This window comes from Mirounga leonina, unplaced genomic scaffold (genome assembly GCF_011800145.1).
Source record: "Mirounga leonina isolate KUSES-001 unplaced genomic scaffold, KU_Mleo_1.0 Mir_95, whole genome shotgun sequence".
NCBI lineage: Eukaryota > Metazoa > Chordata > Mammalia > Carnivora > Phocidae > Mirounga > Mirounga leonina.
In genome coordinates, this window is record NW_023270865.1 from 9,165,518 (window position 1) to 9,189,006 (window position 23,489).

The 23,489-nt window shown below is 39.2% G+C and overlaps 1 protein-coding gene across 2 annotated transcripts in view; it reads right to left on the reverse strand.

Annotated features, from left to right (window-relative positions):
* CTNND2 (catenin delta 2) overlaps window positions 1–23,459 on the reverse strand; it is an 893,404-nt gene extending 869,945 nt beyond the window's left edge. For both annotated transcript variants that reach the window (XM_034998887.1, XM_034998886.1), the window contains exon 1: window positions 23,123–23,459. In XM_034998887.1, the coding sequence (XP_034854778.1) occupies window positions 23,123–23,159 (37 nt within the window). In that variant the 5' untranslated portion in view covers window positions 23,160–23,459. The remainder of the gene's footprint in view (window positions 1–23,122) is intronic.
* Window positions 23,460–23,489: the final 30 nt, after the last annotated feature.

Sequence of the window (23,489 nt, forward strand, 5' to 3'; positions counted from 1 at the left end):
TTTGGATAAAAAGTGATCTGAAAAACACACCATACATTCATGAGCATTCAATAATGCTATGGATTGAACAAGCGTTCAAAGCTAGCATTGTTTTATTTCACACTTTTTCCATTTTAATTGGTACTGAGTTACAAACACTGTCTTAAGTTTACTATGGTGTCTCAAAGTTAACTTTTAAAAGTAATCTGAATTATCACTATAAATCAAGCATGAAAGAAAGAAGCTATACTTAACATGCTGATATTTCACCCAGAAAACGCTGAAATATCTTTGTAGTTTTGATAGTTAACCCTCAGAATCCTTTGGAATTTGCATGTAAACATTCATATTATCTGCAAATAACTTTTAAATGTTTCCTCTTCTTTTCTAATCTCTTGCTTCTTTTGTCTTTTCTTGTCTTACTGTGATAGCTGAGGTCTCAGAAGTGGTGAGAGCAAATATTCTTTAGTTTTTGTGATGAAAATGATACTGCAGACCCAGGATATTTCAGTATTATTTAGGTTAAGAATATTCCCTAATTCTTAGTTTACTACAAAGCATTAATTATGGCCTATTTTGGAAATGTGGTACTTTTTAAACACTGATTGAAATGATCACTGGTCTCTCCTCCATCTGTTAATACTGGGAATTACAGGAATTGCTGGCTGGCACCTCCCCTGTGCCCTCGGAATCACCACTCCACCTTCCTGATTCTGCCCAGCATCATGGGCTTGCCCTGCAGGCAGTGTTCTGTGCACCTGTAACAGCAGGCTTTTGGCTGAGTTCAGCCACTGGGAGGCCCTGCCAAGAGGCTGGATGGAAGGAAGGAGGCAAGAAACAGAGTATCACTCTCCCTTCCTCTTGCCTCCAGCAGCCTCTCTGACAGCAGCTACATCCCCTCCATGGCTCTACGTCCTGCTGGATGGTCCTCTCCCTCTGGGAAATCCAGGCCTTGGATCCTGGTGGCACCGCCTTCTCCTATCTCTCAAGGCCACTGTTTTTCAATCTCAGAACTACTGGCCATCTGGGGCCAGGCAGTTCTTTGTTACATGGGCTGTCTTGTGCATCATAGAATGTTTAGCAGCATCCCTGGCCTTTATATACTAGATGCCACTAGCACCTCCCGCCCAGGGATTGATAATCAGAATGTCTCCAAAGATTGCTAAGTGTCTCCTGGTAGGGGAGAGGGACCGCACAGTCCCTGGTTGTGCTAATGGGAGTCATGCTCCTTGAGGCTAAGTCTCTGAGTTACTTCCCTGCCTCCACTGACTTCTTGGCTTTTCTCTCAACTATGTAACCATTCTCCTATATTAAATCGCCTCTGTTGTAAATAGGTTAAGTGGTGTGTGACTGATAAAACAGATTCCTAACACTAAAGCATACTGAGGAAATGACTGTAGCATGCATTTTTATAATAGCTGGCTTGTATCTGCTTTCTTTCATTTTATTCGTTGCCTTTTCTTTCCTAATTTCTTAAAATGAATGCTTAGCTCATTAATTATCAATTATTCTTCTTTTCTAATATATGCATTAAATGCATGTCCTACACTAGCTACACTGTTTGAATTTTGCTATTTGCTGTTTTAATTGGCATTGAGTTACATTTTCCAAAATGTATTATGATGTCTCAAAGTTAAAAGTTTGAAAATAATTTTGAATTATCATTATAAATCACGCATCTAAGAAATAAACCATATTTAATTTGTAAAAGATTTCAAAAGATAGTTTTTAAACTGTATCACCAATATTTGAATATGTTTGTAAATAATTTCCAATGTTTAAAGTATCTATTATTAAGAAGCTTTTATTTCACATTACTGCCCAATCCACAGCTGGAAAATAAAAGGTTTGGGGAAAAAAATCCTCACTTTCAGTAATAATAATGATGATCTTCTTCCTCCTTATTACCATCATATTCTCTTGAGAGTATCACTGGTCTTTAAGACAAAGACATCAGAGAAGCACATGAGAAGGACTAATGCTTTCTTGCATTTGGGAAAAGGTGCTATAGGAAAAGGCAAGAAAAATACAATTTCAAATTACAAACATCAAATTAGAATAAAACTACATATAAATCCACCTAATAACTAAAAATACGTAAGCACCAAAGAGCCGCATGTAAACTTCTGAGTCTTTCCATATGGTGGAATCACATAAATGAATCTTGCATATACGAAAAGAAATACTGGGGACGCCTGGGTGGATCAGTTGGTTAAGCATCTGCTTTCGGCTGGGGTCATGATCCCAGGGTCCTAGGATTGAGTCCCCTTGCTCAATGGGGAGCTTGCTTCTCCCTCTGCCTGCCACTCTCTCTCTCTCTGACAAATAAATAAATAAAATCTTAAAAAAAAAAAAAGAAAAAGAAAAGAAGTACTGAAGAAAATTATCTTCTATCCAAGCTTTCTTCTTCTAAAAGCGCCTTACAGAAGAGCTTAACAATATTACACACACACACAGAGGCACACACAAAGGAACAGAAATTTTGGAAGTAATAAGAGACACTCAAAAATGCCATTTTATTTTTTCTGAATTGTTTTTCATTTTATACTTGAAAAACTACATCAATGTGTATTAATAAACTTGGTATAAGAGTTATAAAAAACTATTATAAATATTACATATTTTCCTCAGTTCTCTTCCCTCAAGAATTTCCTGTCTTCTGTGTTCTCTCTCCACACCACTATGTGTATTTCTTGTAAAAGGCTGCTCATTTGTCCTGGGGATGAGCTCCCTGGAGAAAAGGTCAGGTACAAGAAGGGCAGGATTCATTGCAACCCAAGCAACAGAAGGAATTTCTACTTCTGTTTACCTCCCATCTTCAGGGTAGAGCGATGCTTCGAGAAGACAGAAGAAGCCAATGTTTGGCAGTGTTCTACCACCCAGATCTCAAATAGTACAATTCCACCAGAAACCTCCCACGCTTGTAAACCTGCAAAAGTGACTAGAACTTATTTGCAGAACCCTGAGCTGAAGTCTGTAGCCTGAAAGCCACTGACCAGGACATTCGGTGTCTACATCTTTCCCAAATTAATAGTTCTTCAAAGCCACGGCAGTCCGCTCCATGTGAGCCGCCGCCCCGCACTGAGCCTCCGCTGGCCCTCCTCAAATGTCCTCAGACCCCAGCAGAGAACGCCAGCCCAAGGGGCCCGAAGCCAGGGCACGCGGCGCACACTTGTGCAAGGCGTGAGCAGAGACGGGGCCCCCCGGGAGTTTCGCCACGAGCCCGGATGTCTCAAATTAATAACATTTTTCGGTCCTGTCTCCGCAATTACACTGGGAGCTTTTTCCAGGGCTCTTCAAGGCCTCCCTGCTCTTTGAGTGCCTCCGCCAGCTCCAGCGCGCCCCGCCCCGCCGAGCGGCGCGCCCCGCAGCCTGCGCTTTCCATGGAGACGCGGCTGCACGGAGGGGAGCGCCAGACGCGCGCCGAGAGGAGCAGGCGGAACCTGACCGCCCCACCGCCCACCCCAGGGGTCCCCGGGACAGACAGGCGTGCCAGCAAGGACAGGGGCGCCCCGGGAAATGACAGGGCGGCAGGGCACAACAGAAGACAAACGCAGATGAGACAGAGAGACATTTAAAACTGGCGAGCGTCTCTGATGTTCCCACCAAAATGAAATGTAAAAATCAGGTCTGCAAGTTTATTTTTAAAAAACTATATATACATACATTTGCATATACATACATATATATGTGTGCATGTGCATATGTATGTATATACAGGAAAAGTTTGATCTGGCTTCTCTAAACATCTGGGAACAGCATTTCCAGAAAAGTCCATTTTCACGGAAATATTGAAAAACTAACTGCAAGGCCACTTTGGAGTGTGCTACCATTTCATTTGAGCACATTATCATAATATTTATTCCCAATCATGACTCACGCCCTATTCTGTGCCATTAATGAGACTTTGCCACTTATTTTTTTCTTACTTTTATACAAATTCCCGTTTTTATTTTATGTACAAGAATTCTGAAGCAAAATTTGTTTTACCAATAAAAAGCTGTAGGCTCATGGATAACTCCTAAAATTAAAGTATTTCTAAGCTGTCCAACTCTCCTTCAAAGACTCTGCCAAAATTTTTTTTCTATGCTGTATTTAGGGCTGTTCACCAGTATCCCAATTCTCCCTGTCCTCAGGGCATATGGTAGGACTGGCTTCCCTCAGCACTGAAACTTGAGCACGTCCACATAATTCACTCTGCCTGATTATATAGGACTGAGTGACAGCTGACTCAATTTTCTACTACCCTTTCCTTACCTCTATGATCATGGAAGAATTCACTAAGATGCTGATCCATTGGCCTGGGTCCCAGAGTGCCTAGGATTATCCAAGCCTCCATTCTCACCTTTCACCAACCCATGCTGAAGATGTACCAACTTTTACTCTTTTTAAGCTGCTGAAATTTGGGTGCGGTCTGTTAAAGCAGCATAACTGAGTTTATCCTAATGAATACACAATCTCCTTATTCAATCATAAAAATTTTAATACATTATGCCCATTTGTATGAGGTGCCCAGGGAATTATGACAGATTCTCTCTTCAAGGTCATGGTCTGACAAGTTAGCAGGTGATTACTATAAAAGACAAAATATGAAATATTCCATAGTGAATGAAAAACAAAAGTTCTATAAGAGTTCCCTTTGGGTTGAGCTTAGGACTAAAAGGCTTAGCACAAGAAAGTGGATTTAAGATAGTAACATTGAGGGATGCCTGGGTGGCTCAGTCAGTTAAGCATCCAACTCTTGACTTCAGCTAGGGTCATGATCTCAGGTTCGTGATATCCAGCCCCATGTCAGGCTCTGTGCTGAGCATGGAGCCTGCTTAGGATTCTTTTTCTCCCTCTCTCTCTGCCCCTCCCTCCAACTCACGCATGCAATCTCTCTTGCTCGCTCTCTCAAAAAAAAAAAAAAAAAAAAAAACAGATAGCAACGTGGAAGAATTAGTAAACCCGAAAGAAGGTCTTCTATCACAAGGAAAGTGTTGGGAGTCTGAAACATCTATTAAAGGCTCAAGAACTATAATAATTATTATTGTTAATATTATTAAATCAAGAGAATTGCAGGTCTTATCATGCCCAACAGATTCTGCCTGGGTAGGTCCAGTTGAATGTGAATTGCAGAAAAACAACATATTTTTTTTTTAGTGTAAGTGTGTCCCATGCAATATTTAGGACATACTTACACTGAAAACAAAACAAAACAAAACTACCAATTATCTGCAATTTGTATTTTACTAGGCATCCTGTATTTTCACTTGGTAAATCTGGCAACTCTAACTCTAGGTACATAGGTACATCCTGGGGATTGTGTAGGTTGTATAAGAGGACCAGGAACAAGGCATTAAAGTTAACAGTAAGACAATTCATAAAATGAATACTAATTACATTTGTTTCTGGTTTTGTAAGTGGAAGGAAGCAAAGATTCCCTGTTAAAATATTTGTTAAAATATCTTCATTTGTTAAAATATTTTCAAAACAAATGATGTCAGTGCCGTTAGCTTCTATAAAAGCCATAAACTAAGCAAAATATATTGGGACATTTTGCCAATTTTGTGTTACCCATATCTTATGACTGTAAGCCATCATCAAATAAAGTCTTTTTTATTCTTTTTCTGTAATTTTGATAAACTCTCTCTCTTCCCTCACCTTAACCATAAATCCACAACATAGATGATAAAAAACATTTTATGCTGATTTACTATTTAATAGTTAATAAATCAATTTGAATAACAATTTCAAGATATTAGGACACCATCCAAGCCTATTAAAATCAAACAAATCATCCTTTCCTTTACTGAAATCTTTGAGCAGGTATTTTAAAAACTTACAGTGTTAAAAATTAGATTTGAAAGACAACCATTATGCTTTAGGATCATTTTAGGTTTACATAAAAATTGTGAAGATGGTAAAGAGAATACATCCACACCTGATTTCCCCTATTATGAACATCTTACATTAGTATATTTGTTACAACTAATGAGCCAGTACTGATACATTATTATTAACAAAAGCCCATACTTTATTCAGATTTACTAAATTTTTCCCTAATGTCCTTTTACTATTCCAGGATCCCATCCAGGACACCATACCAAACTTAGTCTTAATGTCTCCTTGGGCTCCTCTTGGCTCTGACAATGTCTCAGATTTTCTCTGTTTTTGATGACTTTGAAAGTTCTAAGGAATACTGAACTAGATATTTTGTACAATGTCCTTCATTTGGGACTTGCCTGATGTTTTTTCACATGATTAGACTGGGACTACAGGTTTTGGGGAAGAAGTCACAAAACTCAAGCACCATTTTCAAGCCATCATATCAAGGGTATAAGATGGATTTTTTTAATTGACAATTTTTATAAATTGCTTACTTATATTCTTGGAAACTAAATTATATTTTAATACCCTCAATTTAGTATTACCAGCATATCCAGTTTGAAGTAAACATTTGGACAAGATTCAGGAGCTTCAATTATATAAATCAATGGCATTTTTATATGAATTCTAACATAATTTAGAATGATCACAAGAACAAAAAATCATTGAAACTTAGAAAAGAGTCTCATGAAAATATTAGAACATTAATCTATGTTGTCCTTTAAATAAATAAATAAATCCTATATAGCTTAAAAACCAAAATTACAAGCTTAGAGCTAGGCTAAACCCCAACAACAACAGAAGTAAAAACAACAAGAACAAGAAAAAAAACCCAGAAGAGATAGAATCACTGATGAAGATAACAGTAACTGTCTATGGCAGAAAGTGACAGCCTGCATCCCACTCCCCAGGGCCAAACACACCAGCTGACAGTTCTGTAAGTTTCTCAGGGATTTAAGTTAATTCTTTCCAGCCCTGCCAACTTTAATCCAATCAGTGGTTTCCCTCATGACCCAAGAGTTGGCACATCTCCCTTAGTACTTGAAAACACAAGAGAATTTGAATCTCTTATTTGTTATTAACCTACTAAATGGTGGATGGCAGAGGAAAAAAGTATACATGTTACTTAGCAATTATTAATTAGCTCCTCACTTAATGAGATTAATGATTAGGTTTTAAAAATTGCCATTTTTGTAGGTCAAAGAAAGTTGCATGTCAGCAATTTCACATGGTTCTACCTAATACTCTCAAGGATATAGCAATGTAGACCTGGATTTCCCAGAATGATTCATAAATAAAAACCTTCTCAAGGCATGTACTACCCTTGGTAAACAGTCAGATGAAGGTACCATTTCTCTCCTTGAATAAGACTCAAAACCAAAAGCTGAAATTATTAGCATGCTGAATGTCAACAGGTAAACATGTGAGAAGGAGCCAGAATGCCGCTTCCACTGAGCTCCTGATGAGACCACCATCTGGGCATGCACTCATATGACACCTTTTTGGTTACAAACCCCCAAACTGCTCTCCAAGACTAAACTGTGTCAATTACTTTCAGACATGATTTACATACAGATTCAAAAGCTACAGATTCAAAAGGTGCAGACATATGTAGCCAATACAATAAGAAACAATTTAATCCATATTTTTGCTTAAGTAGGTAGCAACAATTTAAACATAAAAAAAAAAAACTTTAAAATACTCCTGTTAAGAGGAAACTCCTCAATCTAATGACACTAGTTTAGTAACTTTAAGCTAATTTTCTATGTGGAGGATTTATATTTTTCAAAGACATAATTTGACTAAAGGCATAGCTAAATTAAAAGGGGATTTTGTGATAGCAGAGTCCAAATGTGAGATATGAAAGTTTATAAAAGCAAAAACTGATATTTCTGTTAATATTAACTCCAAGTTACAGACATTTCCTGTATGAGATGAAATAAAAGTAAATATGCAATTATGAAAATATCACTCTTGAAGTCACATAAATTGGCTTCTGATATTTTAATATGTAGCAGCTTAAAAAATTCATATCCCTGACACACTAACATATATCCTTTATTAAACAAGTCACAAAATTTCCAACATATATCATGCAAGGCTTATGCCAAGAGTAACACTTAGATAATGTTGTCATAATTTAAAACAATTTACTTTTCCACTCCCTCTGCTTGTGTTCCCCTCTCTCGCTGTGTCTCTCTCTCTCAAATAAATAAATAAAATCTTTAAAAAATAATAATAATTTACTTTTCTTTCGGTTGACAATATTCCAAATCATAGATGGTATCTTCAATTTAAATATAATGGGGAATGTAATATAAATTCCCCTTGAGAAAATAAATCTACTTCTGATAATCATATATGATCATTTTTCCCATTTTTGCCTACGTTCATCAATATTTTCTTAATATCTTTAACAAACAAATATCCTGAAAGTTCTCCTCTAAATCAACATTGCCCCATGTTTCATATTCTCTGCTTGATTTAAGATGATGAATATTGTTCCGTGAAAAAGTAAACTTTGTACAGTTCTATTTTTTTGTTCTAAAAGTAAGTTTAATGTTCTCGTGCCACAAAATTCCTGGCATATTTATGTTCCATTTACTAGGAGATAATCTGCCTTTGAAAAACAGCCTGCTGTACTTGAGAATGCCAGGAGATCACATGACAGCTGACCTGGTAGGTGAAAGCATTATATTAGATCCACACATGGAAACGCATCAGCTCTTCCTAACTAATCATCATACTGGTCTCTGACATTCATTCAGTGATAGATGATCTGTCGTCTATCTTGTCTTCCCGTTTCAACATATATCTGTAATAGGATTCAATGATTATTGCATATTAAACATTATGCTACGTACTTGAAGCCAGGTAGGCATTAATCCTGGTGAGTTCCTACTTTTAGTACATCGGTATAGGATGAGTTTTTAAGTCTTTTTAATGACCAACCTTCAAAGAGGCTGCATTCTAATGGGGGAAGACAGGAAAATACACTTGCAAACCGATAAATAAATGAGAAGATTTCCAGTTCTCTTACATGCTGGGAAGAAAATAAAACAGGGTCAGTATTAGGTGAGAAACTTGAGAAAGGATCAACTTTAGCGAGATGTGTACGAGAGACAGAGAGATGGCCAAAGTGGATGCCATCAAATAAACCAGTGGGAGAGGATGTAGGTGAGATAAGACAGGAAGGAGTTGCATTTTTTTCTGTGTGTCATTGCCAGGGTTCTAAGCAAAGGCAAGATATGAGTGGATACAGAGGGAGCTCTCCAGCTGCTGTGGGGACGAACTTCATTTATTTTTCTGGAAGATTCTATTTATTTATTGGAGAGTGAGAGGGAGCAGAAGAGGGGGTAGGAAAAGGGAGAAGCAGGCTTCCCGCTGAGCAGGGAGCCTGATGCGGGGCTCAATCCCCGGATCATGACCTAAGCCAAAGGCAGACGCCCAACTGAATAAGCCACCCAGGTGCCCATGGTGATGAACTTCAGAGAAGCACAGGATAGGCAGGGTGCCCAGCCAGAGGCCTGCTACAGAAATCTTGGTGAGAGGTGATGGGGGCTGGGATCAGCATTTTTAAGAGTGAATTGGTAAGAAGTGAAAGGTTCAACCAAGGTGAGGACCATCCATGTAATTTTTTAAAATATTATACAAAAGACTTTTGGAATACCATATGTTAATAAATATGGAAATTTGTACCCAGGTATTCTGTCTAGCATACTGTTCTGTGTGTCACATTCTATAATTTATAAATCAAAGAAAAACACTTAAAGTGAACTAAAAAAATCATTTAAAACACCTTAAATAATGACCCAGATTATCAGTGATTCCCATTCACTTAGGGACTACTTCAATATCAAACACCCCAAATCTGCCACCAGAGTGGGCCTTCCTGGGCATTGGGATCTTGCTGGTTTTACCCTGTGGTCTCTGTTATGGATGGAAAGTTTGGGTCCCCACAAAATGCATATGTGGAAGCCCTACTCTTTTAATGTGATGATATTTGGAGCTGGGGCTTTGGAGGTAATTAGGCTTAGATTAGGTCATGAGAGGAGGTCCTCCTGAAGGGCTTGGAGATCTTCTGGGAAGAGAAAGAGAGAGAGATACACGCACAAGGAAATGCCATCTGAAGACACGGAAAGACTGCAGCTGTCTACAAGCCAGGAAGAGGGCTCTCACAGGAACCGAAGCAGTGGGCATCTGAATCTTGGACTCCCAGCCTCCAGAACTGTGAGAAATAAATGTCTGTCGTTTAAGCCCCCCAGCTCATGGTATTTTGTTATGGCAACCCGAGCAAAGACCGCCCCGTGTAGTGTTTTCAATTAGTGAAGTTCTTCCACCATCACAACAGACAAGCCATTGGACGTCTTCCCTAACTTCTATGATGGAGGGGAACATGGCATGTCCTTACATTTGGATTTCGGTACTATTTGTGGTCACTGTGTATGGCACCCCATCATCTACTCAGTGCTACAGAGCCGCCTACAGACCCGTCGCCAAAATGTTCTACCATTTTCTCCTGATGAACCACAAGCAGCTTCACAAATTCTGACATCACAATATTCTCTATAATACCATCCACAACACCTGAAATCTCACACTGCATCTGTATTTTTTAGCTTCATATGCACGTGCAGCTTAGCTTCTTACCATGATGACGGCAATGTTTTCCAGGTGCTGTGAGAATCACTGCAAAGTTCTGGACACCACCTGCATATAGACGACCCACCTACCTGCACTGTTCTACCTCGTAATGGATGTAGAAGCAATCCAACCTCTTCCCAGACACCTAATGACACCGATCTTCAAAGATTCGTGAGCGGTAAACACATGGGTAACAATGCTCTGCTTACAGGAAAACTAGGAAGCAGAAATGGTATACAGGCAGCTTTTTAATGTAAATCATGGGCATACATACTGAAAACTAATCAGGTACACCAAATAGGAAACAAAATGATCCCTCATAGTCCACAAAGCGATTCGTTGTAAAAAGTAAGAAGAAAAAAAGCAAGGGCACCAAACACAGCTGTGTAAGCATAAAGGACAGTGAGAGAAACTGAAAAGAGAAACTGACTTCTTCGGGTCAAAGCTAAAAAAAAAGAAAAAAAATTCCTCTAGCCACCAAATCCTGAATCCGCCAAATCTCAACCAGCTCCCATAATGAATAACAGCAAGGAACAGCATGTATATTGAAACTCAGATGGATATCACCTAAGGAGCTTCTGAGAATAAGCAAAAATGACAAAATCTATATTGGTTCTAAAATCTGTTACATTGTTTTCAAAATTCTCAACCGCGCTTTAAAAAGATAAAATACGGGGAAGCCCCTGTAATGACTAACATGCTATAAAGCTCAAAGGAATAGCTTTGCTTATACTTCCTCCCACACCCTGTTCAACTCAAGATAGCACTTCATCAGGCTGTCACCCTGCTCTCTCCCACCTGCAGCTCTCTCACCTGCCGTTCTAGAGGTATAAACACTGGTAGAAAATGCACATTCTGACAAGCCACCAGGAAGCAACATAGACTCATATTATTACACCATGTAAATGTAAGGTATTTATGTTCGGTAGTGAAAGATCTTGAGTCTTCGTTGCAATTACAGAATGCATTTTAGCCAAGTTGGCACACAGGACATGAGGGAAGGATTTCAGAGAAGTGACAGGAAACAAGGGGCGTGGCAACCTGAGCTTGAAATCCAAGTCTGAAGAGGATAGATGTAGGTACCCTCAACTGGAGAAAATGGCTCAACCACTCAGAGGGGGACAGACCATCCAGCCCTGGAGCAGCCTGATCTTGTGACTCTTTAAAACATATTGCTTCTTCAAAATTCATACTCAGCCCAGTGTGTTCACTGAGTGGATTCATCAATGACCAGTTGGCCAGTGCGTCAAAAACTCCTATTGCCAAAACTCGTTTAAGCTTCCTGCTCCCTCCCACTTCTTAAAATTTCTACACTTCCTCTCAGGCGTTACTTAGCCCTTACCCCTCTATGAGAAGTCACCAGAACAGTCTTCTGTCTCCACCATCCATATGTGTGCACGAAGGAGGGATGTCACCTAAGTCAGTTTCCTCTTGCCCCAAAATCCTCTTACACTCTGTTTCGTTCAGGGGGTTCATATGTACTAGCTACAAACTTCTCAACTGCTACAATTAGAAACATAGAATCACTGTACAATTCATCACACAACCTGCCCTAAGCTAAATAAAAAAAAAAATACAAGTCTCTGAAGTTGCTGTAAGTACAAGCAAAACCATGATTAGCATCTCTGCTTGAGTCCCTAAAACTTTACTCCTCACCAAGTAACACATTCATTGAGGGGATACGAAGTTCCCTTCTGCACTTCCTTCAAAAGTTTGGAGAATAGGGAACAAATTAAAGCTTTTTTCATAACTTTACACACGATTTCTTCCTATTGGCAGCCTACAGTTAGAGTGATAAGAATTCTCTGAAATTTTCTTCAAAGTATTTAAGGAAATATGCTCAAAAAATGGAAGCCAGCTACAGTTCACACTTCTAAAACTGTTCTGATAAAGCCTTCCAGGCGCCAGACTCGGCAGCCCACCAGGAGAAAAAATAATATTCCGGGGACATTTCTACAGACTTCAATCCCTGAGGAACAATAGGGCTTCATTTTTACTACTCTTTTAAGCAGCACATGTCTGTGCAAAAAGAAAAAAAGTAGAACTTTTTTTGAGCCAATTTGGTATGACACAATTTTTGAAGTGGTATAAGGAAATAATAGGAATTACTTCCAGTGATGGATAAAAGAGAAATCCTCCTCTAAGTGATACCCGATGGCATGGAATGTAGCAGTATCTTTACAACCATTAGAGGATTGAGCATTTCATAACCATATTAATAATGGGTCAGAGATTTAGTTTTATAGACAAGAAAATCTTTTGACTCCAGCTTATCCAAAAAAAAAAATACCCTGCTTTTAAGGCACACCACAAATTTCAGGGAATCTATTTTACACTTAAATGCTTGTTATGATAATGCTTCCCAAAGCATTTTTACTTTTATTATCATATCACATTCACAAAAATACTGTAAATGTTGATTGATCCTAACGAGCAAATGACAAAATAGGTCCAGGTGCAAAGGTCACAAGAGAAAGCAAATGATTTCATGATCTGGATCCCAGGATTCAGAATCCTAATTCAGCGTTCCCTCCAGAATGCCACAGTGCCCAGTACCCAAAATGCACCAAAAGCAACCAAACAAACCCTAGCTCATGAACCAGTTTTGACAGTGAAAGCAAGAACATACGTATGGCCCATAATGATTAATGGAGTATTTACTATGTACCAATTATTGTCCTAGGATTTGAGGATCAATGATTAAGAGACAGAGGACCAATATGGAGTGGGGGTGGAAAGATGCATCGTCCTATGTGACCAGAGAGAAAGGTACATGATGTACCTAGGGAGTACACATAGGATATGATATAGAAATATATGTATGGGGGCGCCTGGGTGGCTCAGTCGGTTAAACATCTGACTCAGGTCATGATCTCAGTGTCCTGGGATCGAGCCCCGCATGGAGCTCTACGCTCAGTGGGGAGTCTGCTTGAGAATTCTCTCTCTCTTCTCCCTCTGTCCCCCACCCACTCTCTCTCTCCTGTCCCTCTCGTTCTAAACTACATAATCTTTTTAAAAAAGAAATATATATATGTATCTATATTGGATCTGTGAAATAGAAAATCATATTTTTGCCTAAGAATGACATCCTAACTTACTCTTCCCAAACAAGCTGAAACATACTTCAGCAAGGCCACATGGAGAATGACTATAGCATACACAGAGCTTCCACCATACACAGAGCAAACACCTGGCCTGTCACACGTAGGTCCCTGAGCCTGTGCAGATGTGTAATTATGCTTCCTGAGGAGAAAGCAAATGCCAGAATTAGAGAAAAAGATATGTCATATTTATTATTTAACAGTAGAAATAGCTAAGGTGTTTGAGGTTCACAATACTAAGTTCTCTGCCGTGTAGGTGAGGTCCATAGTCTCTCTTTTTTTTTAAGATTTTATTTATTTATTTTAGAGAGAAAGAGCGTGCGTGTGTGCAAGTGGGGGAAGGGGCAGAGGTGGAGGGAGAGGGAAAGAATCTCAAGCAGACTCCATGCTCAGCATGGAGCCCGACGTGGGGCTCGATCTCACAACCCTGAGATCATGACCTGGGCCGAAACCAAGAGCTGGAGGCTTAACTGACTGAGCCACCCAGGCACCCCGAGATCCACAGTCTCTTAATCTGCCTTCAAAACAACCTGAAAACACAGGAATTATCTCTCCATTATCAATATTGACACTCAATAGTAACTTATCCACTTGCTAAAAGAAAAAAAAAAATGGAAAAGGTGAGGTATGAACTCAATCAAGTCAGGATACGACTATTACATACTCCCTCCACCATTTGTTCCATTGCCATATTTACTACTGAGACACAAAAATCAGGAAACAAGAGAATGTGCCCTTAAAGAGGACCCCCTCCCCCCCAGGAAAAAGGAATACGTTTAACTATAAGCTTTAGAATTATGTTTTTAAAACAAGAATAAAATGAGGAATAAACTGATAAAACATGGCAAAGGGTAATACAGCTACCTTAGACAAATAATATAAATCAATAAGAAATGAGGCATAAACCAGTTGAGAAATATGCAGAAGATACAAAAAGATAATTTACAAAAGAATTACGAGTGCATCATAAACTTGTGTAATATTTAACCTCAGCCATATTCATAGAGAAGAAAATTAAATCACAGGAAAACACAATTTTCCCCCTAATTGGAATGTATTGCCTGGGTTTTGTCTTTTTTTTTTTTTTTTAATTATAATACCCAGTTGTGGAAATCATGGAGAAATTGGCACACTCCTCTATCACCAAAGGAAATGTAAATTATATAACCTTTCTGCAGGACAAATTGACAACATATATCAACAGCCTTGAAAACTTCCAGTTCTATGAAGTAATCTACAGAAAATAGCTGATGAAAACTATTTAGCTTTAATCACAGCATCATATATCCCACCAAAAAATGAAAATGCCATCAATCTCCCAAAATAGGAAGTTATTTAAGTAAATGATGTTACATAAAGGTATGGAAAACAGACACTAAAAATGAATACAAATTATATGAAAAAAGCCACTTTACATTTTAAACAGTAACAAAACAGAATATGAGGAATCTTCTAAATTTAAAAATGTATACGGATTAGCATTTCTACTAAAAATAGAGTCATTTCTGTGACTTGAGATCATGCACGAACTTTAGCGTCCTTGCATCATTCCTGTATTTTCAAATTTTTAATGATCATGCATTACTTTTGAAAACAAAAAAAAGAATAAAACATTTTTCAAAAAAAGAGAAAATATTTCACTAATACGCTGCACAGTTCTCAAAAAGATACCAACTTGCTAAACCGACCCAATACATCTCTTAAATTTAGGGGCGCCTGGGTGGCTCAGTCATTAAGCATCTGCCTTTAGCTCAGGTCATGGTCCCAGGGTCCTGGGATCGAGCCCCACATCAGGCTCTCTGCTCCATGGAAAGCTTGCTTCTCCCTCTCCCACTCACCCTGCTTGTGTTCCCTCTCTCGGTGTGTCTCTCTCTGTCAAATAAATAAGTAAAATCTTTAAAAAAAATACACATCTCTTAAACTTAAAAACAGAGAAACTCTAGTTGTAGCACTGAAGAGGATATATGTAATATACACTCAAAGGATGTATGTTAATTTCAGTCAGGCATTCAGCTAATTAATGAAATTTATCCCAAAGCAAAAATATTCTTTTCAAAATTTAAAGGCATGCTTTTTTTCTGTGTAATGATGTAATACATACCAAACAATTATGTATTTGGTGAGCAGATAATATACAAAGAGCAAAACACTTGAAACCTTGTCATTAACACTATGTTCTTATGTTTGTATGTGTGTGTGTGTGGGTATGTGTGCAGGGTATCATATTCAATATAGTTTTCTGCTTAACGTTCTTAACCTCCAGTATGATGAACACTTCCCACTTTTTTGGAAGAGATAACTCCTAACTATAATGTTCCTTTGGATAGAGGTGTCATAATATATTTATGCACCTAAATATATTTATTACTCTTTTGCAACCCAACTCTAACCAAACAGTCTGATCCACACACCACAAGCCCCAGGATTCCTGCACCACCTTCCATGACCTGGGTAGACATGACATGATTTCTACTGTCTCTGAGACTTTTCAGATGATGCCCATTTCGCCTTTCTGCTTTTCTGAAGCTCTTTTCTACCTCCTTATCCAGTGACTCAAAACACACACACACACACACACACACACACACACACAAAACAGAGTCAGTACCAGCGAGGACTGCATTAGAGAAAAGAGACTGAATTTTGGCTTTTTTTGTATTTGGGAGACTTGGTTTGCTGCCAAAGAAGTTGCTCTTCCTGGAAATTAAATTACTGCATTTCTGAAGGTAATGACTGCTAGGTTACTCTAATGTTTGAGAGTCCAAACAAAATATTTGAGAGAGAAGAATAAAATTTATTTTAAGAAGTGAGCTTTTTTAAGGTTGAGTAGTCATGCTCGGAGTCAAATAAAACATCACATTTACTTAGAAATTCACTTTATTCTTCTTTCTTGACGGTGTCCATTTTTGCTCCTATTAAAAGTTAAAACATTAAATGCCAACCAAACTCTAATTATCTACACTGCGGTAAAAAGTGCTGTAGATAAGAGCTCACATGGATTATTATTTATATATGGTTTGGGAAATCAGATTTTGACACTGTCCCTTTTATGCCCAATCCTCACCACTTACAAGGCCATCCAATTATTGGCAGTCAAGGTCTAATGTGGAGAGTAGGGAGGGCACACGAAGAATGAGGTATTTTAAAGTTGCAATACATAAATCAACTCAATTTCATGGACCATACTCTCTATAGATCAGCCAGGGCATTAGACACTCCCCTGATAATTCCTGATATAGTGTCAAAATACCATAAAATATTTAAAAAGCTCAACTTCTAAGCAAAATATTGTGGAAACTATTATATCCAGAATTCTACAACCTGAATTCTTTATAAACCACGTCAATGAGGAACACTTCTTGCCTACTTCTGATATTTTTCCAGGTAAAGGGAACTTAATTCATGTGACACTCTGGTCTCTCTCCAACCCTTCACTTTCTCTGTTTCTGAAAAATGAAGGAAGCATCTTGGCTAGTTCCTTCCTTCTTCCTCTAGAGATCTTCCTGCCTGCAGAGAGGCAAGACTAGGCTCTAGGGCTCAGAGACAGCTCTGTCCCTGCGGGGAGAGAGGAAGGGAGAAGGCCAAGGTCCTAGGATGTCATCTGGCATCACATCAAGGAACGTCTAACCAAAATTGATTATTTCACCCATGGTGGCTACTCCTTTACTTCTTTTTCTTTCAAAATACCAACTTTTTTCAGAAACTGTAAGGGTTCTGGGATGATATTTATTGGGTTTCCTAAGGACACCAAAAATCCACATTTCAGCACATTTTATAATTTAACATAAATGTATGCCTTTTTTGTGATTTATGTTGTTGCATATTTAAAGGAAAGAAGATTACAATAAGTATTGTAAGAACCAAAAGAATAAGCTACATAAAACATGTATACAAAATGCATTTTCTTAATATATACCTACTGTATCAACTTTCTAAAGACAGTGATAATCACATCTATTAAGCAAAAAAAAAAAAAAAAATGTTATTAATGAGAAAACTCCAGCCCTTACCTATGCAGGATAAATGTATTAGCAAATTTCAATGATAAAATTAAATTCTATCTATTCTTCATCATCTAATGCTACAAATTAAGCATCCCATTTAGTAATACATTATCATGTAAAATTTGCAGAAATTCTGACATCTGTACCAAACATAATTGGCTCACCACTTACTTTGAGCCAAAAAACAGAAAGGTCTTTTATTATAACACGTATTTTACTCTGGTAACATAATTGGCAGTTCCCACAACAACACATAAATTTGAATATAAATAACCGTATTTATTGTCAAAATGTTTTTCTGACTTAAGATAAATTAGTCTCTTGTTACACAGGTCATATTCTGTTCCAAACATTATTTTTGTAAAAATTATGTTGCTAAAGATCATAGTTATCCTTCATAAGAGCTGGGCATGATCAAACCCAGAGGACCTGGGCACTTTACTGAAGGTACTCAGAGTGAGGTAACAAGTGAAAATTACCATTTATTGTCAAAAAGGTACCAGTGTACACACTTTTATTTCAAAAAGCTGATTTTGATGGGGGGAGTGGGTCTTCTCTTTACATAATAAATTTAGTCTTATTTTAAGGTTTCTTTCTTTTTTGTTACAATGATATTATGATGGGATTCATGCCCTGTGGTTCCCAACAGAGCATATGTTTAAAATGTGACCTCACAGAAAGGGAGATCATGTTTCTTCAACTGTCTATAATATTTCTTGTATGAATCTTGTAGAAAATTTGATATTAATCGGGTGAAAAATATAACACTAATAGAGAATATCAAAGTTTTATAATTTCTGACTCTGTGATTGGAATCTTTTTTATTTTTTTTAAGATTTTATTTATTTATTTGGGAGAGAGTGAGCAAGAGAGAGAGGGAGAGAACAAGCCAGGGGAGAGGCAGAGAGAGAGGGAGAAGACGACTCCATGCTGAGTAGGGAGCCCAGTGCGGGGCTCCATCCCAGGACCGTGGGATCATGACCCGAGCCGAAGGCAGAAACTCAACCGACTGAGCCACCCAGGCGCCCCTAGAATCTTTTTTTTAAATAATGGCGCTGGGAGATATAATTTACTTCTCTTTTTGCTTAACTAATTTATATTTTAATATGTAAAGGACTGGTATGTTGTAGACTAGAAAACTTGACATACTTTATATGCAAATCCACATAATAAAGTAATATTACAACAGAAATAGGGAGAGAATATATCCATTTAATAGCTTTTGTTAGAGAGGATAGAGGCCTATTTAACATTGAATAATACATAAATGAAGCATAAGTATCCCTCTTAATATGCAGATACATATCTCCTGTGTTTGTGCAAATGTTTATAATTTACAAGCTACTTATGCTCTTATTTACTTTATCCTGAAATCAATCTCTTCAGATAGTCTGTCCTTTCCTTTTGTACCCATTTTACAGCCGAAAAAAAAATAATTGAGCTGAAGTCTAAGTATCACATAAATGGCCAAGGACACAGATAAAAAGAGACAAAGCTGGGATCCACCCAAAGCCAGCACTCTCTCCACATCTCTGTCTGCACCTACGCAAAGCAGAATCCCAAACAGCATTATACACTATAATATAAACATATTTCATTATTTTAGATATGTATTTTATATATAATATATAGAATATGTATTATACACACATATATGTATATTATATATGTTATATATATTCATTGTAGGTCGGAGCCCAACTTTTTCCTCTAGAAATATATTTCTGACATGAAATGACAATTAATGGAATAGTAAGTTTCAATAGATGTAATTCATTTTACAGATAACTTTTCAGAAACCTCACCAAGGGATACACGTGAATATGTGTCTAAGATGAAAAGCTTCTAGGAAGTACTGTTTGCAATTTGTCAAAAACTAATTGATATAGAGTATAACTTCAATATCCTAATATAGCTAAGACATTTCCTACAAATCAATTAACCGTGATATGGAGCTTGAGATCATACTTAACAGCTATGTGATCAAAAGATAAACAACTGAAGTGTCATCACTACACATTTTTGCTATGAGTCTTAACATTGTTAATGGACTAAAAGCACAGTATGATAAAATCTTTCTGTGAGCTTCCTGTGTTAGAGAGTACGTACTGTTTCTGAACACAATTAGATTCATGAAACCCAACCAGGCAGTGTATTAATCAATGGGCAAGACTGGCAGACAATGTGATAGAAACTATCTATGACACATTTAATATTTTACATTAATACAGGAAGCTGTGGTTTTGGCATATAATCAGATAAACTTGAAGCCAGCAACAAGTTAACTCAAATTAACTTTTCACCCACATCCACATAACACTTAGCACAAAGCCATCAAAGTCCTGAGAACACCTCTGGAATACGGATGATGAAAACCATCATGGAAGCCAACTGAAGAATGTGGCTTAAAAATGTATTTCTGACCTCTGAGTCGGCCAGCAAAGACCCCTCGTGCCACACTTTCTGTGGCAATACTGTATTTAAAAATATCTGCCTGAGTTCTCTTGGTATTCATGCTCTGAATGGTCATTCAGAGGTAATTCATTCTCTGAATCCAGTGGTCCAGTTGAAATACTCTCAACTACGTGGTATCTTCTAAAAATAAAAATCTCTATTTAAAAAAAATCTTTCATGAAGAGTATACTAGCATCACTGATTCCCCACCACAGAAGTAAAAATAATGTTCCCATAGAGACAATCGTAAATGGGTGTTCAAATCTTCTGTGGATAGTCATGAGGAAAAGAAAAAGGAAAAAAACCAAACATTTTTGGCAGTTCACAATGCAACAGTTCCCACTTTAGTCCAACTGGCTTGTTACAACCAGATACACTGGTCCACACAAAGTATAGCTGACTTTATGGACAAATCACAATAAATGATTTTAAATGTAGTTTTACTGTTTTCTTACATATGGAAAACCTGATGGAATTACTCTACAGAACTCACCAAATCCCACATAAATGCATACCATATAAAAGAGAACTTCAATAAAGCACCATGGGAAGTAACAAGTTCTATAATATTTTCAGGAGAGCACTGCATTTTCAACTATATGTCAAAAGTAATGCTATATTTGAGAATATGGTAACTTCATTTTTAATTTTAAAGGTCATTATGAAAGTGACACTATCCTTAGAAATTATTTAACAAAACTATAAATTGCATTTTCCAACTAATTTCATTTGAATTTCATTTTCTCCCTGATGAGCCATTTCACCGGGAGAAAGATTGGCTTGTGTTCTACTATGGAAAATGTGAAGTTGATGGAAATATTGTAATTTGACAGTGCATGACTTTTATTACAAACAATGAAAACATTAGTGACATCTATAATGATTAGGTTGTACAACTACACAAACATTCACCAAATTAAATAACTCCTTTCCGCAAGATTATGACAGTTTTATTAGAGCAACAACCTCCTGTACTTACTACAATTGCCATTCAATCAGGTACTATCACTTTCAATCCACAATATAACATAAAACTCACATATACAACACATGTAGTTTTGTTCATGCTCTTCGGCTGCTCTCTGCGCACATACATAAGCACGGAACAGTATCTACTAGTCCTTTAAGTGTCGTGTTTAAAACTGAACGGTAGACTCAAAAGGAAAAAAGAGAAAGGAAGGTCTACCTCAGTGCTTCTTTTTGAAGAAATTTTACATTAAAACAATGCAGTGAGCACAACAGTGTGTTCAAAGCGCTCTTGGAAAGTTTCCTAAATGTGAATAAGGTGAAACTAACACGATATAGGTAGAGCTAATCACGCTGTTCAGTTACCTCAAGCCCTATGGAGCTTGCTAGTCTTCCTGCAACGCTGAAACTTGTTAGTTGTATAATTACAGGTCTCCCAAATTTCACCATCTAACTCCAAATGCAAGCATCTTCATTCAAGTCCTGAGATCCTGTGAGCCACAGAGCAGTAAGGATGCCACTTAACATTTCCCCCGAAACACTAAAAATGGATTCTGCAGGTGGCAAAGAATTTAGGGCAGTTTAAAGCATCCAGTCCCTATTTGAGGATGCCTGCTCATTCTCCCAGAATGAGGCCCCCAAATCATGCACAGGTTCATCCCTGTAATTCTACATGAGTCATATCAAACACTTCTCCATGGGATTTTAGAAGTGGTGCAGCTTGAAAGCCTTTTAATCCGGTAAGTGAATTACTAACTGCAAAAAGATGAACTGGACTACCACCGGACGCTGAGCTACTGATGGAAAGATGCACAATGAGAGAACTCTTGGGTAGTTTGACCACCTCCCTATTTTCATGGAAGTCGTTGCAGAAAATTGCAAGCATCTTAAATACTGGTCACGTAGTTCCGAAAAGTGAAAATCTATGTATGTCAGGCCTGAGAGTATGCCTATAACATATCCCTTTTCTACACCAACGTATTTGCTTGATAACATTAGGCATGCATGTTAACAACACCTTTCAGGGCCAAAGCAAATCAGATCAGTTCAACCAAAGCACACAAGACGAACAAAACAGCTTGGAACCGCAAGCTGCCCCTCTTTTTCTGTATTTCCACACCCTTCCCTTCCCCTCCATTTACATCTCAACACAACTTTAGGCATTTTGGAAGTAGCTGTTCTTTGTTGGAAACATACACACACATACACACCCCCCCAAAATCCCTAAGACTGTTTTCCTACCACACGACCAGGGAAGCTGCACCACCTCTTCAGTGACTTAATTCTGAACGTAGTGGCTCAAACCAGCTGAGCAGCAATCGATGAAAACACATTACACACCAGAATATGAGGAAGGTAGGCGAAAAAGAAAAGCAGCTTTGCTTTCAGCCATTAATTACCGATCACCCAAATATCGCATCGCAATCTCCCACACACATGCACACCGTTCCAAACCTGCGTTTCAGGCGGCGCTTTCCAGAGCCTCGCTCTCTATTGTCAGGACGCAGAAGCCCCCGAAACCTGTGAATCGAGCTGAAAAGGCTTCCTGTGAAACCGCTAAATATAGACCAAAGGGGCTCTGGGTCTGGCAAGCAGCGGGAGACCGAAGAAACGGCCATGGACGCATATGACTAAGTATTTCCATTTTGTTCTAGCCAAACATCGTAATGACATTGAACATAAGGGCAAAAGACTAGAGGGAAGTCCTCCCCACCCCCACCCCGTCTTCTCCGTATATTAGGGACGTCATGAAGGCAACGGGTATGTTCTTGAAGGTGGCGGGGAGCAGTATTGTTGGTGTTGCCCTATATACGCCTCCTCCGGGGGAGAGGGGTGGCAGGGAGGGGGAGCACGCCAAGAAGCCACTTGCTAACCGCTCCAAGGAAGGCACTAACCCCGGTCCCCATTCCAAGCAGAGCTGTCTTCCGAGAGGGGACTGGACGCGATCGCGGTCCTCCCCCGGCCGGCAGGACCGCGCAGCAGCCGTCAGCCGGCGGGGAGCAGAGGACCAACCCCCACCGGCGGCGAGAGGAGGACGGCGAGGAGGAGGACGGCGCCGAGGAGGAGGATGCGCCTGGCCCCAGCAGCCCAGCGAAAGCAACTCACCCAACGGCGCGGCGCCCGACTGCTTCCTGGAAAACATGCACCCGCCACCAGCGACAGCTCCTCAGTCCGGGAAAAGGCGTGCGCGCCGCCGCCCGGCTTCAGGGCAAGGTCCTGACCTTGCCCAACTGCAGCATCTTCCGCTTTTGTTGTCTGAGCGCGGCCGCGGGACAGGCGATGCTGGCGGGGAGCACGGGCGAGCGCCGCGGGGGAAAGGCGGCTCCCGACGCGAGTGCGCGGCGCCCGGCCCGGCGGCCCCTCCGAGCGCGGCGAGCGCAGCGCCCCCTGCCCGGCTCCGCGGGCTCCGCGGGCTCCGCGGGCTCCGGGCTCCTCCAGGCTCCTCGGGGCTCCGGGCGCCGCCGCCGCCGCC